We start from the raw sequence: 23,023 nt of genomic DNA, 5'->3' as shown, positions 1-23,023 counted from the left end.
ACGAAATGAGGTCAGTATCCTTCCAGGATACCAGGGCCAGGTCGATTAGAAAGTGATGGCCCGTTTGGAGATTGCCAAATGGCACCTAAAGGACTCAGACCATGAGAAACAAGATTCTCTGGTCTGACGAAACCAAGATTGAACTCTTTGGCCTGAATGCCAAGCGTCACGTCTGGATGAAACCTTGCACCATCCCTACGGCGAAGCATATTCGTGGCAGCATCATGCTGTGGGGATGTTTTTTAGCGGTAGCGACTGGGCGACTAGTCAGGATTGAGGGAAAGATGAACGGAGCAAAGTACAGCAAAATCCTTGATGATAACCTGCTCCAGAGCGCTCAGGATCTCAGACTGGGGCAAAGGTTCACCTTCCAACAGGGCAACGACCCTAAGTACTCAGGCAAAATAATGTAGGAGTGGCTTTGCAACAAGTATCTGAATGTTCTTGAGATGCCCAGCCAGAGCCCGGACTTGAACCTGAGGAATATCTCTGGAGAGATGAAAATAGCTGTGCAGCGACGCTCCACATCCAACCTGACAGCTTGAGAGGATCTGCAGAGCAGAATGGGAGACTCCCCAAATACAGGTGTGCCAAGCTTGTAGTGTCATACCTAAGGAGACTCGAGGCTGTAGTCGCTGCCAAAGGTGCTTCAACAAAGTACTGAATAAAGGGACTATCTAGTTATGTAAATGTATTTATGTTTTTTGTTTTTGCTTTGTCGTTATGGGGTATTGTTTGTAGATTGATGAGAGCAAAAAACAATTGACTTAATTTTAGAATAAGGCTGTAACATAACAAAATGTGTAAGAATTACATGTGAAATGGGTTAAACAGAATGTAAACATTATTAAAGTGACCAGTGCTCCATGTCTATGTACATAGGGCAGCAGCCTCTAAGGTGCAGGGTTGAGTAACCAAGTGGTAGCCGGCTAGTGACGGTGACTAAGGTCAGGGCAGGATACAGGTTGGAGGCTGGCGAGTGATGGCTATTTAACAGTCTGATGGCCTTGAGTTAAGAAGCTGTTTTTCAGTCTCTCTGCCCCAGCTTTGATGCACCTGTACTGACCTCGCCTTCTGGATAAAAGCGGGGGGAACAGGCCGTAACTCGGGTAGATGAGGTCCTTGGTGATCTTATTGGCATTCCTGTGACACCAGGTGCTGTAGATGTCCTGGAGGGCAGGTAGTGTGCCCCCGGTGATGCGTTAGGCGGCCCACACCACCCTCTGGATAGCCCAGCGGTTGTGGACGGTGCAGTTGCCGTACCAGGTGGTGATACAGCCCGACCGGATGCTCTCAATGGTGCATCTGTAAAAGTCTGTGAGGAACTTAGGGGCCAAGCCAAATTTCTTCAGCCTCCTGAGGTTGAAGAGGCGCTGTTGGGCCTTCTTCACCACACTGTCTGTGTGGGTTGACCATTTCAGATTTCAGTGTTGTGTACGCCAAGTAATTTTAAGCTTTTCACCTTCTCCACTGCGGCCCATCGATGTGGATGGGGGCGTGCTCGCTTTGTCTCGTCTTTTTTGGTAATCAGGCCTATCACTGTTGTGTCATCTGCAAACTTGATGACAGAACACCTGGGGGTGTCCTGTCAGACTGGGTCATGGACTTCCTGACGGGCCGTCCCCAGGTGGTAAAAGTAGGCAACAACACCTCCACTACGCTGATCCTCTAACACAGGGGCCCAACAACGGCGCTTGCTCAGCCCCCTCCTCTACTCCCTGTTCACCCATAACTGCGTGGCCATCCTGATGTCACTGAAGTTGCTAGTGATTTACTGTCCTGCCGTGTTCATTTACCGTGTTAATGAGTCCCAGACAAAGGAGCTGACCAGTGCTGAAAGATTAAAACAGACACTATCAAGTCACACACAAAAACAACAGTGCCTGCTCAGAATATCAAATGTTAAAATGTCCCACCATACAATGTAAACTTAGCAGATTTCAAATATGGGGGTTGAAAATGTAGAGCTGTAACTTTATCCTTTCAGAAGTTTTTCAGATGCACTGTAGATGTTATGAAAAAAATTGCGTAAACACGACTTGGAAACACCGGAACAACCCGGAAGAAGAAGGTAGTGCAAAGTGTGATAACACCGCGAGACAGAGGTCAGAATTTCTCTCTCACAACCATCTTGGATATAGAATCCTGACTCGGTGAGTCTCTCGCTAATCTAACTTAATCTAACCGTTTATCGTCTTTGAAAATATTTTAAACAGGGTTCTGACAGTACATGATACATTTGTCATACCCTTTATGTGGATCTTAATCTATATCATTGTATGTACACAAATATTCACTGTTATGTAGTCGATCTCTGGTACAAAATGGGGGAACATGACTCTGCTCACGTTCCCTATCTGGAACAGGCTAACTCGTTGATAACACAGGAGGAATTTGAAATGTTACCAATTGTGCTACGTTTATGAAGTGTTTAGTAAAATTTGTCAGTGTATCAACACGTAAAATTGTCTGTCGGCTTTTTGTGACCGTACACAGCCAGCTAGATAACGTTAGCTTCAAGTGAAGCTTGTTCGCCAGAAAGTGAGCTTAACGTTAGTTTGCTTACTTTTTGGTTTTCTTTGTAGAGAGTTTAAATGTTGATACGAGTGTTTATTATTGCTGATACGTTACATTAAACAGCGTTTCCGTTCAGTGGCCATTTTGTATCCTAATTTGCAGTTTAACATTAACTAGTTAACTAATCATTTTAAAGTGGCTTGTTAGTGTGCTAACTGGGGCCGGGGTGTAGCTAACGCTAGCTATGTAGCAACACGTGAAACACGCATATCACTTGAGTTATAATTTAAAATGGCTAACTAACGTTAGTTACTTGGCTGCTATCCATTAGCCAGTTACTCCTCAGTCAGTAAGTAGCATAACGTTACATTTGACAGTATAAGTAGTAAAGTGATTATGTTACACAAGTACAGTAGCTTGTACTTAGTATAAATGAGATCTAGCTGGGAATGATTGATATTTGAACACAGACACGTTGAATCCAGGTCCTACTACAGTACAGTGCACTGAAGCAATCAGCGCTCTGCATTCGCATAGTCAGTGAGCCAAGTAAAAATAATTAGTAAGTTGGCTGTGTTTTATTCAAGCCTCACTTGATTTAAATGTAAGTTATTCCCGGTGATCATTACTTGATTTCTCCTTTCAGACACAAGCATGCCTGGCGAAGCCACAGAGACGGTCCCAGTCACTGAGCAGGAGATGCAACAGCCGCAAGTTGAGACTGGTTCGTATAGCATTATTATATCACACATGCATGCTAAGATACTAAACTACAGGGCTAATGGGGTCCTGGAACTCACACTGCAGTAGAAGTCATATTCCCCCATTGGGAGTGGAGTGGTGGCTTTTATTTTAGAGCTCTATATTGGTTTAACTCCTTTTGGGAAAGGTAACACATCAGTTGACACTGAGATAATCAAGCAGGTGACACTACTTTACATTTACATCATTTAGCAGACGCTCTTATCCAGAGCGACTAACAGTAGTGAATGCATACATTTCATACATTTTTCTTTTTTTTTTCTGTGCTGGCCCCCTGTGGGAATCGAACCCACAACCCTGGTGTTGCAAACACCATGCTACTGTTGAGTGACACTAACATCTGTTGGTGACATTGACTTGGAACTCTGGGTCACCTGTTGAGTCCTGCTTTACACATGTTCTCAGCATAAATGGGGAGGTGTGGTGTCAAGTTTATTTTAAGGGGATGGGTGGGCTGAGCAGCTGAGCGATCATATAAACCATACCCTGTAGTTTATAATCTTGGGGGGCTACTTGGTCTCTATCCACAACTTCCAGGCTAGAAACCTTGTTTTTATACTGAGAAGTGAGTAGCCCTCTAGAATTATGTTTGACAAGGCCGGTCATTGCCTCACTTTGCATTAATGTGGGAATAACTGTGTTTTAACCATTTGGTTGTTGTGTCGTGAAATTCACTGCAGTCCAAATGGGTTATCCAGGACCCCTTATTTACTCAAACTCACTCACAACTGCCTGTTGAATGTTACTGCACTGACAACTGGGTTGTGAAACACTTCCCAATGCATGGGTATTTATGTAGTCGCCTTGTGCATGGAACATTTTAAAGAAACGGGAACTAATTACATGGCCAAACTTTAATAGCAACCTTTTAATAGCAACCACTGACTATCATAACGTTACAGCTGTAGGAATTACTTCTGGTTCTGGGAAATACTGGTCCACATAAAATATACTTTTTTATTTATTTTTTATTCACACTACATTCTCATTGACCATGTTAAGTGTCCATTGCTTACAGCTATTTTCTGTTTATTTTATCTCAAATTCCAGCTTTTACTTCGAATTGATGGTAATGATAGTGCTATGGTATAGAGGTTGACTGATAATGCTTTTTCTACGATGATACCGATTCTTGGAGGACCAAAAAAGCCGATACTGGTTAATTGGCCTATTTATTTTTATAATTATATATATATTTGTAATGATGACAATTACAATACTGAATGAACACGTTTATTTTAACTTAATACATAAATAAAATCAATGTAGTCTCAAATAATGAAAAATGTTCAATTTAGTTTAAATAATGCAAAAACAGTGTTGGAGAAGAAAGTAAAAGTGCAGTATGTGCCATGTAAAAAAAGCTAACGTTTAAGTTCCTTGCTCAGAACATGAGAACATATGAAAGCTGGTGGTTCCTTTTAACATGAGTCTTCAATATTCCCAGTTAATAAGTTTTATGTTGTAGTTATTATTGGAATTATAGGACTATTTCTCTCTATACCATTTGTATTTCATATACGGACTGCTCTATCATAGACTTAATTATAATATAATAAACACAGAAATACGAGCTTTGGGTCAATATGGTCAAATCTCGAAAACAAAATTCAGTGGAATATGGAACTGTTCTGTATTTTATGGAACGGGTGGCAACCCTAAATATTGCTGTTACATTGCACAGCCTTCAATGTTATGTCATAATTATGTAAAATTATGACAAATGAATTACTGTCATTGTGAGGAAGAAATGGTCTTCACACAGTCCGCAACGAGCCAGACAGCCAAAACGGCTGCATATATACCCCGACTCTGCTTTCACTGAATGCCAGAGAAGTGACAATTTCCCTAGTTAATATTGCCTGCTAACATGAATTTCTTAACTAAATATGGAGGTTTACAAAACTTGTGTATTGATTTTAAGGCATTGATGTTTATGGTTAGGTGCATTGGTGCAACGATTGTGCTTTTTTCGCAAATGCACTTTTGTTGAATCATCACCCGTTTGGCGACGTTGAAGTAGGCTGTGATTCGTTGATAAATGAACAGGCACCGCATTGATTATATGCAACGCAGGACATGCTAGTTAAACTAGTAATATCAACCATGTGTAGTTAACTAGTGATTATGTTAAGATAAGTTTAATGCTAGCTAGCAACTTACCTTGGCTCCTTGCTGCATTCGCGTAACAAGTGGTCTGCCTGCCACGCAGTCTCGTGGATTGCAATATTATCGTGTCCAAAAAGGCCGATTTACCATTTGTTATGAAAACTTGAAATCGGCCTTAATTAATCAGCCATGCCGAATAATCGGGCGACCTCTCCTATGGTAATGTACTGATGCCCTAACAAGTGCAGGCCTGTTATGGCATTGATTTGACTAAATGTTTATGTCAAAGGTAAGCTGCTTCTGTGAAGTAGCTTATGGCTCTTTATTTTCAAGTCATTTGAGAAACATTGGTTTTGAATAGAACGGCGTTAGTATTGTGGTTGGTTTTCTTAAAGCATTTTGTCATTCATTTTCGTGCTGCAACAAACGAAATTCTGATTAGTATAGCGACGATGTCAATATGCTAGTGATTATAATTGGAGAAACTTTTATGGATTTCCTCACTACCAAGCCCTGTACTAGAAGAGTTATAAGCAGATGAAAGTCCATGTTTCCCCAAAGAGACTATAGAGTGGCGCTGATTAAGACGACAAATTGCTTTTGAAGTCCATTGGTCATGATGGCAGCCGAAGAAGATGAATGTGCTAAACAAGTGAAGACTACTGATATTGATTGGAGAAGACATGGTTGTTCAGTACCACAGGTGCTTGTTTAATGAATTGCTGAGAAACTACAGTGAAGGATTTATGGAGAGAGCCCACATACTAGTGCTAACACCAAGTGTCAGCTGATAACTGTTTTTAGCTGAAGACCACAGGTGAAGACTTTAGGAATTTAATGTTAGACTGTTGGAAGAGCGATATTTCTTTTTTGTTCAGCATGGAAGTCGGTGTTCCAAAAAAGTGTTGAAAATCCTATTGGGGAATTGGTTTCAGTTGCGTGAAATGGATAAAAAAGTTTTTTTTAAAGTTTGCTTTTCAATTCTAGTTATTTGACGGTTATTAAATTGCCTCATATCAAACAGAATAGAAACTTATTACATCTCGATTTACTAATTCAAAAGTTTTCTAGTATTCCAGTGTGCATGATTGTCTCTGTCGCAAGACACTTCACTCTGAAATATTGTCGTCATTACAGTTTGTAGGTGTATTGAATGCTACTCTTTCTTCAGAGGGTTTCCTCGCACTTTCGGTCTCAAGGTGTTTCCAAGTACGATCTTGTACATTTGGGCACTGCATGGTAACTGGGACATGGGCACAAGTTTGGTTTTGTGGGTATACACATTCACCCATTTTTGGTTCACTTATAACAAATGGAAAGCTCATGTCTGCATCCTTGAACAACCTCACAAACACCTTGGTTCAACTGAATTGGTAGATGTAGATCACAAACTCATTGCTAAAAAATGTACTCTTATTCAACAGTTTCTTCTTAATATTTTGTCACATAATCAAAACATTTTGGACCCTACCTTCCTCATGTTTGTTAGTCTCTCATATAGGAGAGTACTATTAGTGTAGCTAGATTGTCTTAAACAAGGTGTTCAATCATTTTGATCATATGCTTAAAAAAACTTGTAAGCTTATCAACCGCTCCTCACGCTATCGCTGTGACTATCCCCTGCTGCTCCTTCCGCTCCTCCTCCTTTCCTTCCTATCAGCTCCAGGGGTGTTGAGTTCCTCTGCTCCCCTTGGGATGGCTGTGCCCGACTTGACCAATGCCCCTTTGGAGAGTCCTGTGCCTCCAGAAGGCTCCACTTTTCTTCCAGAAATCAAATCCCATTCAGTGTCAGACATGGCTTCTGGAGAGGCAGCTAGTGGACAACTTAATGGTGTAAAAGCAACATCTGAAGTCACTGCGCAAACTGAAGTGCCTGGAGTCACAGAAGAAGCAGTGATCCAAGAATTTGTCTCACCAGTTGAGGCAGCTGCATCTGCCTCAGAAGAAACGCCTGTTCAAGAACCAACGGCTCTTTCCTACGAACCTGACGCCTCAAATGAAGAACCAACTGTTCAAAACCTAGAAGCTGCTGCCGAAGAACCGGTCACCCAAGCAACTGAAAATATAATAATTCAAGATTCAGCTGAAGTTACAGAGGCTACCGTGGCAGCCAGTCAAGAGACCGTGGCTGAGGAACCCATGGCTGAAGCTGAAGAACCCGTTGAAGTGGTCAAAGAACCAGTGCCTGCTGCTGAAGAGCCAATTGCTGTTGACGCGCCAATCGTAGACACTATTGATGGGATGGCACGTGGAACTCCAGAAGTCACCCCTGAGCCTGCAGTCGAGACAATCGTTGAAGATGTGAAGACTGTGAGTTTGAAGCCAGCTCCTGAAGATGCTCTACCATGCACTGAAGTGGCCAGCTCGAACCCTGGGGCCACAGAACCGGAATCTCTGCCTGCTGATTTGACCATAGACACTGCCACACTAAACAAAACTCCCGTTGAGAAAGAAGCAATTGCGGCCATCCAGCCAAAGGTGACGTCAAATCGTGCAGACCCGACCATCTCCACCCGGCACATGTCAGGTGGGTCATTTTGTGTGTAAAGTAAAAGCTGCTTTTACCTTCTTACAGCAGCTCCCCCTTCCAGATCTTTTGTTTCTTATATACTTGCTAACTTTTGCACCCACTGGGCCTAGATTTGCCTTGTAAATGGTATGTTTTCCCCAATTTATCTTTTTGTATTTCAATATGCTTGATGAAAAGGGCTAATGTTGAGAGAATTAAGAATTTGTCAAGATTTTATTTTAAGGCTTGTTATCTCGAGTGCTCTCAATTTTCTTTTGTGTCACTATTTTAAACACATTGTTTCACCTTGAAACAGGCCAGTCCATTTAAGCACTTCATGTAAAGAGTTGACTTTTTCCTCTTTTGTCGTCAGATGTTGACTGTTCTGTTTCTGTTGCTCTATTTTCTCTCTCAGCGTTTATTGGTGTTTGTCCAGGAAGAATGCACCAAGCCAACTGTGTTCATGTGCTCTAACTGCAGTGTTTTTTTCCAACACTGATATTTGTTTCCTATGAAGGTGCTAGTATCCATTTGTGGGAGTTGTAGTTCCAGTTTAAGGTTTTTGTTCATTGCGGTACACCATTTTAATCCTCACTATCTTTTAATCATCCTCACATCTGCTGTTGATTGCTTTTTTTATTTATGTAATGGTAGTATTAAAAATAGCGAATTGGTCAACTGTTTCAATGAAATACTGATTTTATTTGTATCTATACTATAGCGATTCCCAAACCTATGGGGTGCGCAATGATGAAAGGGGGCATGAGTGAAAAAGTTTGGGAGCACTGGTATAGCTTAACTTTGAAACTCGGTTGTAAACCACAATTCATCATTCTACCTAGGGTTTAGGTCAAATGTTCTTAGTGTTATCTGTTCTGTATAGCATTGTTTATAACCGCTAAAGCACCTTCGAATTTGACCTGTCACAAATAAATGTTTCTATAAATCGTGCCATGCTTTGCGAATGCATTTGCCACACATTGTCTTTCCTCTGCACTGAGTGGGTCCTCAATTTGAATCTCTGGTTATGAAATTAGAGTAACGCTGTAGAAAATGTGACGTGTGTGTTTTGCCTGAATACTTGAAATTGAGTGTGCTGCCCTGCAACAAATCCTTCCATTTCGGAAAGAAGTTTGGTGTGGTGTTTATTTTCCTAACCCTGGATTTCTGAGGTAACATTGCCTCCTGTGTGCCGATCTTTTAACCCGCATGGTTCAGGCTTTGACATCCTTGTCTTCCAAATGTAAAAACATTTTTTTTCAACAAATTTGTTTCATTCAGCTGTACCCTCTGCCCCTGCAAGTCTGGCTTCCTCCCAGAAACCTCAGACTGCTTCTGGCCCTGCAAAGCCCAAAGGCAAAGAGGCCAAGGGTGGCTCTGCCCCAAAGGCTGTCCCTGGCAGAAGAAAACGCTCCTCTATGTCTGCCTCCTCTGCTTCTCCTACCTCCTCCACACCCCATTCCCCACAAGCTACCTCACCTGGGGCTACTGGAACTCCCAGCCAGGGCAGTCGTGCCACCCCCAAGGTTGTGAAGGTTGGCAAACAAAGAAAGGCTAAAAAAGAGTATTTTAAGCCTGCTGCTGACCTGCCATCCCCAGCAGAGGCTCCTGCCCCCACAGAGGCCAAACCTCTTCCTATGGAGCCTAAAGCTGCTCCTGCACCGGTAGTGGCCACGCCAGTAATTGTTGCTCCAGAGCCTGCCTCTCCCAAGCCTGTGGCGTCCCCTGTGTCCTTCAAAGTGACCTCAAAGCCTGCTGCACCAGCCCCTGTGTCATTTGCTGACGCTATTGCCTCTAGCCCCCATAGAGCTGCCTCTGAAATGCCCATAGCAAAGCCAGAGCGTCTGCCCAAAGCTGAGGTGAAAGAGGTCATTGCAGCACCTGCCCTGGAGGATGATGACCTTCCCCCTCTCATTCCACCAGAGGAGCCAGTAAATATGCCAGTCTTCTCACCCTCTACAGTAGTAGGGACTCCTAAGCCTGCTCCAGTTCCTTCTCCAGCTCCCCCTAAGCCAGCTCCTGTTGAGCCCGTTGTAGTGGGGTCAGCTCCTGTTAAGGCTGTTGCGGCTACACCAGCTCCCCTAAAGCCGCCTCCAGTTGTTGCTACAACAGCTCCCTCTAAGCCTGCTCCAGTTGAGCCCGTTGTAGCTGCATCAACTCCCTCTAAGCCAGTTCCAGTTAAGCTCGTTGTGGCTACACCAGCTCCCCCTAAGCCTGCCCCAGTTATAGCTGTACCAGCTCCCCCTAAGCCTGCTCCAATTGTAGCTGCGCCGGCTCCTGTTAAGCACGTTGTGGATACAACAGCGCCCCCTAAGCCAGTTCCAGTTAAGCCCGTTGTGGCTACAACAGCGCCCCCTAAGCCAGTTCCTGCTAAGCCCGTTGTGGCTACAACAGCGCCCCCTAAGCCAGTTCCTGCTAAGCCCGTTGTGGCTACAACAGCGCCCCTAAGCCAGTTCCTGCTAAGCCCGTTGTGGCTACAACAGCGCCCCTAAGCCAGTTCCTGCTAAGCCCGTTGTGGCTACAACAGCGCCCCCTGAGCCAGTTCCTGCTAAGCCCGTTGTGGCTACAACAGCGCCCCCTAAGCCAGTTCCTGCTAAGCCCGTTGTGGCTACAACAGCGCCCCCTAAGCCAGTTCCTGCTAAGCCCGTTGTGGCTACAACAGCGCCCCCTAAGCCAGTTCCTGTTAAGCCCGTTGTGGCTACAACAGCGCCCCCTAAGCCAGTTCCTGTTAAGCCCGTTGTGGCTACAACAGCGCCCCCTAAGACTGCTCCAGTTGTAGCTGCACTAGCTTCCGTCAAGGCCTCTCCGGTTGTAGCTTCGCCAGCTCCCGTTGAGCCACTTATAGCTGCGCCAGCTATAGCTGTGCCAGCTTCCGTCAAGGCCGTTCCCGTTGTAGCTGCACCAACTCCTATTGAGGCCTCTCCGGTTGTAGCTGCTCCTGTTGAGCCCATTGTACCAGCACCCGCTAAGCCAACTCTTGTTGAGCCCATTATAGCTGCACCAGCTTCCGTCAAGGCCGCTCCCGTTGTAGCTACTCCAGCTCCCGTTGAGCCAGTTGTAGCTGGACCAGCTCCCCTTAAGCCTGCTTCCTATGCAGCCGTGGTAGCTGCACCAGCTCCCCTTAAGCCTGTTCCCATCGAGCCTATTGTAGCTTCCCCAGCTCCCCCTAAGCCTGTTGAAGTATTCGTTGTACCAGCACCTGTTTCAAACCCTGCCCCCATCTCTGCTAAACCCCCTACCAAACCGGAGCCTGTGATCAAGAATGACAAGGGTATTTCTCCTTATTTTGTCTGTCTGTGTCCCCTCTGTTTGCCCACCAGTGTTGATTTCTGTGGCCCATTCAAGTCTCTTTTCCCTTTTTAACGTTTAAGCTAAAGAAAGTAGAGATTGTAATAGTCTGTATTAGCTTTTCCTCAAATGTAACCTCTGAACTGGCCTGTTTCAAAGATCACGTGTAGTTATTGGAGCTATTGATTGGTGAAATCAGTGCTCCCATTTGAGTGCCATTTTTATTATTTGGGGTACATTTTTACTGTGTACTTTCAAAACAAGAAGTTCCAGTTTGCATGTTTTTCCTCCCAACAAGATGATGTTAAGGTTCAAATTATGTAAATGCCCTGCTATTATATACTGTTTTTTCTGGGGGGTTCTCTCAATTATAGTGAATTGAGGAGCCCTATTACAGTGCCTTCAAAGTATTCTTACCCCTGGACTTATTCCTCATTTTGTTGTTACAGCCTAACTTCAAAATGGATTTAAAAAATACACTTTTGCGCCCATCTACACACTAATGACAAAGTGAAAACGTTATTTTTTTGCAAATCTATTAAATTAAATGCAGATCTCATTTACGTAAGTATTCATGAGTAAACACCTTACAGCTGTGGGTCTATCTGGGTAAGTCTAAGAGCTTTCCACACCTGGATTGTTTAACATATGCCCATTTATTCTTTTCAGAAGTCTTCAAGCTCTGTGAAATTGGTTCTTGACCATTGCTAGAAAATCAAGTAGATTTAAGGGAAAACTAACTTGGCCACTCGGGAGCATTTGGCCTTGTGTTTTAGGTTATTTTTCTGCTGAAAGTTGAAATAATCTCCAAATGTCTGGTGGGATGCAGACTGAACCAGGTTTTCCTCTAGGATTTTGTCTGCTTAGCTTTCTTTTTTTTTACCCTGAAACTCCACAGTCCTTAGAGATTACAAGCATACCCATAACATGACGCAGCAACCACTATGCTTGAAAATATGGACAGTGGTACTCATTAATGTATTGGATTTACCCCAAGCATAACACTATTCGGGACAAAACATTAATTGTTTTCTTTGCGGTATTACTTTAGTGCCTTGTTGCAAACAGGATGTTTGTTTTGGAATATTTTTTTATTCTGTACAGGCTTCCTTTTCAGTCTGTCAATTAGGTTAGAATTGTGGAGTAACTACAATATTGATCCATCCTCCTGTTTTCTCCTGTAAGCCATTAAACTCTTAACTGTTTGAAAGTCAACATTGGCCTCATGGTGAAATCCCTGAGTGGTTTCCTTCCTCTCCGGCAACTGTGTTAGGAAGAACGCCTGTATCTTTGTGGTGACTGGGTGTGTTGATAATAATTATTGACTTAGCCTTGCCCAATGGGATTTTCAGTGTGTGCTTTTTTTAACTAATTTTTTTAGGTGCCCTTTTGCTAGGCATTGGAATGACCTCCCTGGTTTTTTGGGGTTGACTCTGTATTTGGAATTCGCTACTCGACTGAGGGACCTTACATATAATTGTATGTATGGGATACAGAGATGAGGTAGTCATTTGAAATTTGTGTTAAACACTATTGCACACGGTCCATGCATCTTATGTGGCTTGTTAAGCACGTTTTTACTCCTGAACTTATTTAGGCTTGCCATAACAAAAGGCTTGAATACTTAAGACGTTTCAGACCTCCGTTTTGACATGGGGTATTAAGCCTTCGACAAATCTAAATTTAACAAAATGTTGGCAAGTCAAGGGGTGTGAATACTTTTTGAAGGCACTCTATTTAAGTCAGCCTACTAAATGACTTAAGGGGGGTGGCAGTTCCATGTCATTTTGATACAGGTTTGTCAAGTTGGGAGATTACTTTTCAAATCCGTATGTAAAGGGTGTGCAAGATTTTACTACTACACAGATACTTTCACATTTATAAGCAGGTCTGTTCTTTTCTACACTGACATTTTTGTTAACCTCATCCACATATACCACTTTTTATTCTGCTTCACTGCCTCAAATGAATAGGTTAGATTCACCTACCACCAACCAATGTTGCGCTCATTCAACATCTCGATTTGTATTAGTCTCTGTTGTGCCTCATAGACTTTGCTCTTTTAAATACCTATGCAATTACAATTCTCTTACAAAGGCTACTGTAGAAGAACTGGTTTTCTGCAGCTCAGGCCTTTGCCAGTGACCACATGAATAATGCTTGTTTCTCTGGGGGTGGCTTACAGGGTCTGGCACTGAATCGGACAGTGATGAGTCTGTACCAGATCTGGAGGAACACGACTCTGCACAGACACAGCAAGCGCAGGTAAGACCACCTGAGAGCGACCAAGTGCCCAGATAAGACTGTTCAGGCAGAGGTCTGGTAGGCCACAGAACGGATTAATTTAGCGAGCTGCTTCTATGGTGTATGGGTGTGATACAGAAAACCCTTATTTCACTCCCAACATGATTAGAATAGATCCTTGACTCTTCAGTGATGATTGATTCAGTGACTTTCGTTCTTCTGATTCTACTGAAGCCATCCTTCCTGTTCTGAGAAGAGAAAAGGCCAAAGGGATAATTTAATATGCTTTATTTTTACCGCGCACACCATATTCTTACATATGGGTTGAATTTTTGGTCTCATTCTCCAAAAATCTACATCTTGCATGTCATTAAAAGTAGGATTTAAATTTTTGTTCCCCCACAGCTTGCAGCTGCTGCAGAAATAGATGAAGAACCCGTTAGCAAAGCCAAACAGAGCCGGAGTGAAAAGAAGGCACGAAAGGTAACTAACTTGAAACGATCTAGACTTGTTTTCATTAGGCTTTCCACTCTTAAAAGTTTACATTGAATTATTTAAACTACTATGCCATCTATAACTGTCCATTGTTGGAACTAGTGTTCAGTTCCACTCAAAATAGAGCATGACCCATGGTTCTTTGCTTCTCTCCAGGCAATGTCTAAGCTGGGTCTCAGGCAGGTGACGGGGGTCACCAGGGTTACCATTCGCAAGTCTAAAAATATCCTTTTCGTTATCACCAAACCAGACGTCTACAAGAGCCCTGCATCAGACACTTACATTGTCTTTGGTGAGGCTAAGGTAAGATGGATACAGTTTGAATTTTGTTTTCTGATCCCCTTTTAAATATGTCATGGTGTTGGTGTTATTCCAGCTCATCTAAACTGCTCTTTCAGAACCAGAATCACATACTCTTAATGGTATCAGTTAAATGTGCAGTGTAATGTCCATTCAACCAAGGTGTTGGGGTTCTTTCCAAAGGTTACAGCGCTGATATCACGGTCTGTTTCTCTCCCTTTGTGTCTCAGATCGAGGATCTTTCACAACAAGCCCAGCTTGCCGCGGCAGAGAAGTTCAAGGTACAGGGAGAAGCCGTGTCGAACGTCCAGGAAAACACACAGACTCCCACTGTACAAGAGGAGAGCGAAGAGGAAGAGGTGAGGGCCTTGAGAGGGGTGAAACGGTTAACACAGAATCATCAGCACGTCATTTCTCTTCAGTGATGATTGATACAGTGACTTTCGTTCTTCTGAGTCTACTGAAGCCAACCTTTCTGTCCTGAGAAGAGCAATTGAAACTATGATGGGGCTTAGTTTTATACATGATCAGAAACCAGAGCCCTGTAAACTATGATAGGGCTTAGTTTTATACATGATCAGAAACCAGAGCCCTGTAAACTATGATGGGGCTTAGTTTTATACATGATCAGAAACCAGAGCCCTGTAAACTATGATAGGGCTTAGTTTTATACATGATCAGAAACCAGAGCCCTGTAAACTATGATGGGGCTTAGTTTATACATTATCAGAAACCAGGTACCGTACTTTTTGTCCATTTAGATGGTTTAACTCTGTTTGCCTCCATGAATTAGCTTTCAGTTTGTAGTAGTCTCCCTTGTTTAATGGGGTTATATGTGGGTCCAATCCAAAAGCCCCATTCACCTTGATGTCAGTGAATTGCAGCGTGAGTTAAACTGTCATATACTAATGCTTTGTCTCGATGCATAGGTTGACGAGACAGGGGTTGAGGTGAAGGACATTGAACTCGTGATGTCACAAGCCAACGTGTCGCGAGCGAAGGCTGTACGCGCCCTTAAAAACAACAACAATGATATTGTCAATGCTATTATGGTAAGTATATTTTACCACACAATTCCCTTGTCACCAGACAGTATTATCCAGCACAGGCTCCCTTCAATCCAAAAATGTTTAGATTTGAGTTGTGACCTGTCAGTTATCGTAGGATCTACTCTCTTCAGTGATGATTGATACAGTGACTTTCGTTCTTCTGAGTCTACTGAAGCCAACCTTTCTGTCCTGAGAAGAGAAGGGCACTTAACTATGACAGGGCTTAGTTTGTACATGTATCATCACACTGTATTCTTATATTCACAGGAATTGACGATGTAGGCTGCTGGTCGAATGGGGTTCTGAAAGTTTGCTGGTTAAATCTACTATTGTTTGTACAATTTATACCCGAGATGGAAATAAAGTTGTGGCTTGGTAAATTAAATAGGTTTCCTTCTGTATTAGTTTTGTGAAATTATGAATCGTACATCTCCAGGACTAGGATTGAAGAACACTTGACTCAAAGGGATTTGTCTGAACAGCGGTATGGAATACAGTTTAGTTCTCATAGGTGTAAACTCTGCTCTGTTTTACTGAACTTTCAGAAGTCCCTCTGCTGAAATGGTATTGTATCTTTCATTGCTGTGGTTAAATATTTTTTGTAAACAATGTACCACAGATTTAAGACAAAAGTATTGCATTTTAATGAGCTGGGCTTGGGAATCATGAGCCGTTTTGCTACTATGACTAATCTAAAGACTTCCAGTGTAAACCGCACCTCTGAGTAACTGATGAAACAAGGAAACTGGAAGGCACTTGGTCTCTGAAAGATTACTGGCAGTAAAGGTATGTAATGGGAATACAGGTTGTAATGCCAAATGTATGGGGGGAACAAGCATTAGTATGACTGCATTTGATATCCTAGAAATACCTGACTGATACCAGTGATAATACACCAGACATAACCCAGAGTGCTTCAAACGTCTGTTTCCCATTCTCGTAATGATAAAGGCAAGGAATGGAGTAGTCTTAGATTGGTGGCCAGGTCAACCACGGAATTGGGTCAAGCATGCTCCTATCTAGGGTTTCTACTAAAGGGAAGTAGTCTCCTGAACTTTAATCCCTGTGACCAAACCAGTTCATGAGCAACTGGTGAAGGCTTGAGATGCATCCAGCTGCAACCCTGCAGCAGCCTGTGATTAGCCTGTCAATAAAAAACAATACTATCGACATCTACTGGAGGGTGCTCTCCAGCCTTGTCCTCGTCAACACTCGCACCTCTGTTAACGAGAGAATCACTGACATGTTGTCGGCTGGTCCTTTTGTGGCAGGGCTGAAATGCAGTGAAAATGTTTTTGGGGGGATTCAGTTCATTTGCATGGCAAAGAGCGACTTTGCAATTAATTGCAATTCATCTGATCACTCAACATTCTGGAGTATATGCAAATTTCCATCATAGAAACTGAGGCAGCAGACTTTGAAAATTAATATTTGTGTCATTCTCAGTTTTTGGCCACGACTGTAGACGAACAGTGAAATACGTACGGGCCCTTCCCAATGATGCAACGAAAGAAATAATACGAGGAAACTATACACAATAACTAATGATATCTTGGCTATAGTGTTTTCAGAATGTATTCATACCCCTGGACTTAAATCCACATTTGAGTTACAGCCTGAATTCAAAGTGGATTATATTGATTGATTTTCTTACTCATCTACACACTACCCCATAATGACAAAGTGAAAACATGTTTTGAGAAATGTTTGCAACTTTATTGAAAATAAAATCTCATTTAGATACACCTCCAAATACATTTAACTTCAGTTTTTCACAATTCCTGGCATTTAATCCTAGTAAAAATTATTTTAGGTCAGTTAGGATCACCACTTTATTTTAAGAATGTGAAATGTCAGAATACTTGTGATTTATTTCATCACATGCCCAGTGGGTCAGAAGTTTACATACACTCAATTAGTATTTGATAGCATTGCCTTTAAATTGTTTAACTTGGGTCAAACGTTGCAGGTAGCCTTCCAAAGGCTTCCCGCAATAAGTTGGGTGAATTTTGGCCCATTCCTCCTGACAGAGCTGGTGTAACTGAGGTCAGGTTTGTAGGCCTCCTTGCTCACACAGGTTTTTTTTAGTTCTGCCCACAAATTTTCAATAGGATTGAGGTCAGGGCTTTGTGATGGCCACTCCAATACCTTGACTTTGTTGTCCTTAAGCCATTTTGCCACAATATGCTTGGGGTCATTGTCCATTTGGAAGGCCCATTTGCGACCAAGCTTTAACTTCCTGACTGTCTTGAGATGTTGCTTCAATATATCCACATCATTTTACTTCCTCATGATGCCATCTAGTTTAAGAAGTGCACCTGTCCCTCCTGCAGCAAAGCACCCCCACAACATGATGCTTCCACCCCCATTCTTCACGGTTGGGATGGTGTTCTTCGGCTTGCAAGCATCCCCCTTTTTCCTCCAAACATATTGATGGTCATTATGGCCGAACAGTTCTATTTTTGTTTCATCAGACCAGAGGACATTTCTCCAAAAAGTACAATCTTTGTCCCCATGTGCAGTTGCAAACTGTAGTCTGGCTTTTTTAATGGTGGTTTTGGAGCAGTGGCTTCTTCCTTGCTGAGCGGCCTTTATGTCGATATGACTCATTTTACTGTGGATATGGATTCTTTTGTACCTGTTTCCTCCAGCATCTTCACAAGGTCCTTTGCTGTTCTGGGATTGATTTGCACGTTTCGCACCAAAGTACTTTAATCTCTAGGAGACAGAACACATCTCCTTCTTGACGGCTGCATGGTCCCATGGTGTTTTACTTGCATACTATTGTTTGTACAGATGAACGTGGTACCTTCAGTCGTTTGGAAATTGCTCCCAAGGATGAACCAGACTTGTGGAGGTCTACAATTTTCTTTCAAAGGTCTTGGCTGATTTCTGTTGATTTTCCGATGTCAAGCAAAGAGGCACTGGGTTTGAAGGTAGGCCTTGAAACACAGTGGGGCAAAAAAGTATTTAGTCAGCCACCAATTGTGCAGGTTCTCCCACTTAAAAAGATGAGAGGCCTGTAATTTTCATCATAGGTACATGTCAACTATGACAGACAAAATGAGGGCAAAAAATCCAGAAAATCACATTGTAGGATTTTTTTTTATGGATTTATTTGCAAATTATGGTGGAAAATAAGTATTTGGTCACCTACAAACAAGCAAGATTTCTGGCTCTCACAGACCTGTAACTTCTTCTTTAAGAGGCTCCTCTGTCCTCCACTCGTTACCTGTATTAATGGCACCCTCAAACAGTCACACTCCAAACTCCACTATGGCCAAGACCAAAGAGCTTTCAAAGGACACCAGAAACAAAATTGTAGACCTGCACCAGGCTGGGAAGACTGAATCTGCAATAGGTAAGCAGCTTGGTTTGAAGAAATCAACTGTGGGAGCAATTATTAGGAAATGGAAGACATACAAGACCACTGATTATCTCCCTTGATCTCGGGCTCCACGCAAGATCTCACCCCATGGGGTCAAAATGATCACAAGAACGGTGAGCAAAAATCCCAGAAGCACACGGGGGACCTAGTGAATGACCTGCAGAGAGCTGGGACCAAAGTAACAAAGCCTACCATCAGTAACACACTACGCTGCCAGGGACTCAAATCCTGCAGTGCTAGACGTGTCCCACCGCTTAAGCCAGTATATGTCCGGGCCCATCTGAAGTTTGCTAGAGAGCATGTGGATGATCCAGAAGAGGATTGGGAAAATGTCATATGGTCAAATGAAACCAAAATATAACTTTTTACTGAAAACTCAACTCGTCGTGTTTGGAGGACAAAGAATGCTGAGTTGCATCCAAAGAACATACCTACTGTGAAGCATGGGGGTGGGAACATCATGCTTTGGGGCTGTTTTTCTGCAAAGGGACCAGGACGACTGATCCGTGTAAAGGAAATAATGAATGGGGCCATTTATCATGAGATTTTGAGTGAAAACCTCCTTCCATCAGCAAGGGCATTGAAGATGAAACGTGGCTGGGTCTTTCAGCATGACAATGATCCCAAACACACCGCCCAGGCAACGAAGGAGTGGCTTCGTAAGAAGCATTTCAAGGTCCTGGAGTGGCCTAGCCCGTCTCCAGATCTCAACCCCATAGAAAATCTTTGGAGGGAGTTGAAAGTCTGTGTTGCCCAGCGACAGCCCCAAAACATCACTGCTCTAGAGGGGATCTGCATGGAGGAATGGGCCAAAATACCAGCAACAGTGTGTGAAAACCTTTGTGAAGACTTAAAGAAAACGTTTGACCTGTGTCATTGCCAACAAAGGGTATATAACAAAGTATTGAGAAACTTTTGTTATTGACCAAATACTTCCACCATAATTTGCAAATAAATTCAGAAAATCCTACATTGTGATTTTCAGGATTTTTTTCCTTCTCATTTTGTCTGTCATAGTTGAAGTGTACCTATGATGAAAATTACAGGCCTCTCATCTTTTTAAGTGGGAGAACTTGCACAATTGATGGCTGACTAAACTTTTTTGCCCCACTGTACATCCACAGGTACACCTCCAATTAACTCAAATGATGTCAATTAGCCTATCAGAAGCTTCTAAAGCCATGACATAATTTTCTGGAATTTTCCAAGCTGTTTAAAGACAGTCAACTTAGTGTATGTAAACTTCTGACCCACTGGAATTGTGATACAGTAAATTATAAATTAAATAATCTGTAAACAATTGTTGGAAAAATTACTTGTCATGCACAAAGTAGATGCCTTAACCGACTTGCCAAAACTCTAGTTTGTTAACAAGAAATTTGTGGAGGGGTTGAAAAACCTAACTTCCAACTGTACGCCTCGTGTCTGAGCCGTTGAATTGTGACTCTTTTGTCCCTATGTCCCCACTTTGTCCCATTTCGCTTGTTTGATTGCCTAGCAGAGGGAATAACTACGCTGTTTGTATTCGGCCATATTCCCGGTCATCTTTCCATGGTTAATTGCTGTGGTTCGCACTTTCAGTTTTGCGAGAATGCCGCCATCTATCCATGGTTTCTGGTTAGGGTAGGTTTTAATAATCTCTTTAGGATCGGCCCCTTTTTCAATTTTTGCCTAAAATCACATACCCAAATCTAACTGCCTGTATCTCAGGCCCTGAAGCAAGGATATGCATTTTCTTGGGACCATTTGAAAGGAAACACGTTGAAGTTTGTGGGAAAATATAACACATTAGATCTGGTCAAAGATCATACAAACAACAACTTTTTTTTTTAAATGCAAGAGAAAGGCCATAATGTATTATTCCATCCCAGGCACAATTTACATTTTGGCCACTAGATGGCAGCAGTGTATGTACAAAGTTTTAGACTGATCCAATGAGCTATTGTATTTTTGTTAAAATGTTGTATCACCACTGCTCAAATGTGCCTAATTGGTTTATTAAAACCATTTAAAGTTCATAACTGTGCACTCTCCTCAAACAATAGCATGGTATTCTTTCACTGTAATAGGTACTGTATGTTGGACAGTGCAGTTAGATGAACAAAAATGCTATTCTTCTGCCAATATCAGGTATGTCTATGTCCTGGGAAATGTTCTTGTTACGTACAACCTCATGCTAATCACATTAGCCTACGTTAGCTCAACCATCCCGTGAGGGACCCGCCGATCCTGTAGAGGTTCATTTATTTGCACATATTTTATTGTTTCCAATTTCATAAAATGTTTGTTACATGTAATCTTTTGGTTCAACCATAATGCATAATAAGCATCATCAACAGGGTGAACATATTGGGTGTATGCTGATAAGCTGTAGAAAGAATATGTTCATTTATATACTTTTTTTATAGAATATATAATTCATAAGAAGGGCCAAAGTAAAAATTCAGACCACTAGGGGTCAATGTTTTTAAATAGGATATCCAGTAGATATCCAGGTAGGATCTCAATGTTACCTCCTCTCCTTGGTAGAGAAATTTGATCAATCCCTTTGTATTTGAGGGAGGAGATGGGATGGTTAGCTTCAACAAAGCTAGCTGCTACTGGATAGTTGGTGTTCTTACACCTGATTGAGTTGCGCTGTTCAGCTATGCTTTGTTTTAGTTGTCTTTTCGTTTGTCCTACGTAGGCTTTCCCACATGAACAGGTGATGAGCTAGATGACTCCCTTTTGTCTTTGTTTTTATTGCTTACAGTTTATTAACCGTTAGTCAGGACCTCTACACTAAATAATCTTCTCTGGGTGTGCGCCAGCTCATGCTTTTTATTAAACAATCAAATGAAAACATAAATACTGGTTGTGCTTATGCCACATTAAAAGCTAATACATGTTAAAAGTGATATGACATTTTCTAAGGCCTAGAGAGATATGAAATTAATAGGGTTTCTATATGTAATTCTATGATCACACCAGAGGAAGCTGGTGTGAGAAGCTATAGGAGGACAGACTCATTGTAATAGCTGGAATGCAATAAAGATGGAACGGTATTGAACACATCAAACATGGAAACCACATGTTTGACTCCGTTCCATCAATTCCATTCCAGCCATTACAATGAGCCCGTCCTCCTATAGCTCCTCCCACCAGCCTCCACTGTATTACACCTAGGCTATAAAAAAAAGTGTGAGCTTGGTTGTCCCTTACCTATCGGTATTTTTAATCTACTTTCACCCCTATTGAAAACGTAAATACATTTGCACAATGAGTATTTCTCTCAAATACATAGTTAGTTGTTGGTTAACTAACTAGCTAATTTTAGCATAGACATGACGAGCAGTGCTTGACTTGGACCAAAATAGGAGCCGATAATAATTGTAGGTGCTGGTACTGTTTATGTTTAGGTGCAGGAGAAGTTAAAAATGTGAAGTGCAGTTATTTAGCACCGGTGAGCTCCTCAACAAGACATGGTATCAATAACAAGATGGACCTATGATTCCCCACATGGCAGCTTCATGTCATTGTTGCTAGCTATCTGACCATCCAGAATCATAACTACCAATGGACTTCTGCCCCGTCTACGCACGTGCATAATCTTCGTGTTGTCAGCTAACCCATCTATAGTGAATGGAAAAATCTTCATGTAAATAATTATTTCTAATGGCAGCCTACTGTACCCCAGTCTGCCTTCAACTTCAGGTACTCAATGAGATTGGGCAGCAGCACTGAGCTACCCTACAACATCTTTTCCTGGAGTAGCTCAAACTGCATGTTATGTCTCCATGAGACACCATTTTAACTGACTTAATTTGGCTTGATTTTGCTATTTGAGTCTTCACATGGAAAATAATTGGTGTCATGTAATCGATGGCTTTGTCCTTTCATATATACCGTCATTGATCCCTACCACATACAAGTAAAATCCTCTTATTTCCTAGATTAATTTACTCCTTTTCTTGCTAACTTTCCTTTCCTCTTTTCCTAGCTCCCATTTCCTCCTTTCCTAGCTTCATTTCCTAATTGACTAGCTTCCTTTTCCTAACCTCCTTTCCTAGGACCCTTCCTCTTTTCCTAGCTCCCTTTCCTTTACTCCTTTTATTTCCTAGATTAATTTCCTTCTTTCCTCACTCTTTTCTTACCTCAACCTAGCTCCATTTCTGTTCTGCCGAACTTCCTTTCCTATTTTCCTAGCTACCTTTCATTCCCTACTTCCCTTTCCTCTTTCCCTCGCTCCTTTCTTTACTAGCTCCCTTTTCATAGGAAGCTAGGAAAGGAGGAAAAGAAAGCAGAAAGGAATCTAGGAATGAAAAGTTCATGTGTGTTATAGGGATTAACCACGGCCAGTAGATGGCGATAGGATTGGCTTTA

The 23,023-nt window shown here is 42.2% G+C and overlaps 1 protein-coding gene and 3 non-coding genes across 6 annotated transcripts; all 4 read left to right on the top strand.

Annotated features, from left to right (window-relative positions):
- The first annotated feature begins 1,898 nt into the window (after positions 1 to 1,898).
- Positions 1,899 to 15,658, top strand: LOC100286403 (nascent polypeptide-associated complex subunit alpha). 3 transcript variants are annotated; one of them, XM_014135036.2, is made up of 9 exons: positions 1,900 to 2,153; positions 3,164 to 3,241; positions 7,049 to 7,915; positions 13,371 to 13,450; positions 13,835 to 13,912; positions 14,081 to 14,227; positions 14,455 to 14,583; positions 15,154 to 15,276; positions 15,541 to 15,658. In XM_014135036.2, exons 2-9 carry the CDS (start codon positions 3,172 to 3,174, stop codon positions 15,553 to 15,555), a joined length of 1,509 nt encoding a protein of 502 aa, XP_013990511.2. In that variant the 5' UTR covers positions 1,900 to 2,153; positions 3,164 to 3,171; the 3' UTR covers positions 15,556 to 15,658. The 3 variants fall into 3 exon arrangements, with proteins under 3 accessions (XP_045549032.1, XP_013990511.2, XP_013990512.1); XM_014135037.2 differs by lacking the exon at positions 7,049 to 7,915 and having other exon boundaries at positions 1,902 to 2,153; XM_045693076.1 differs by lacking the exons at positions 7,049 to 7,915; positions 13,371 to 13,450; positions 13,835 to 13,912; ... (2 more) ...; positions 15,154 to 15,276; positions 15,541 to 15,658 and adding an exon at positions 9,179 to 10,553 and having other exon boundaries at positions 1,899 to 2,153.
- LOC123726266 (small nucleolar RNA SNORD59) lies at positions 13,613 to 13,686 on the top strand. Its single transcript, XR_006758657.1, has one exon. It is a non-coding gene; the product is annotated as a small nucleolar RNA SNORD59 (small nucleolar RNA).
- On the top strand, positions 14,640 to 14,713 carry LOC123726265 (small nucleolar RNA SNORD59). The gene has a single exon (XR_006758656.1). It is a non-coding gene; the product is annotated as a small nucleolar RNA SNORD59 (small nucleolar RNA).
- Positions 15,398 to 15,471, top strand: LOC123726264 (small nucleolar RNA SNORD59). Its single transcript, XR_006758655.1, has one exon. It is a non-coding gene; the product is annotated as a small nucleolar RNA SNORD59 (small nucleolar RNA).
- Positions 15,659 to 23,023: the final 7,365 nt, after the last annotated feature.

The sequence above is a fragment of the Salmo salar genome, chromosome ssa13, assembly GCF_905237065.1.
Source record: "Salmo salar chromosome ssa13, Ssal_v3.1, whole genome shotgun sequence".
Lineage (NCBI taxonomy): Eukaryota > Metazoa > Chordata > Actinopteri > Salmoniformes > Salmonidae > Salmo > Salmo salar.
This window is presented reverse-complemented; position numbering and strand designations above follow the sequence as displayed.

Bases quoted from the DNA above. Each gene is read 5' to 3' on its own strand.
- LOC100286403 (XM_014135036.2), top strand. From the start codon at position 3,172: ATGCCTGGCGAAGCCACAGAGACGGTCCCAGTCACTGAGCAGGAGATG. The intron at 3,242-7,048 runs GTTCGTATAGCA...CCTTCCTATCAG, and splicing joins ACAGCCGCAAGTTGAGACTG to CTCCAGGGGTGTTGAGTTCC. The intron at 13,451-13,834 runs GTAAGACCACCT...GTTCCCCCACAG, and splicing joins CACAGACACAGCAAGCGCAG to CTTGCAGCTGCTGCAGAAAT.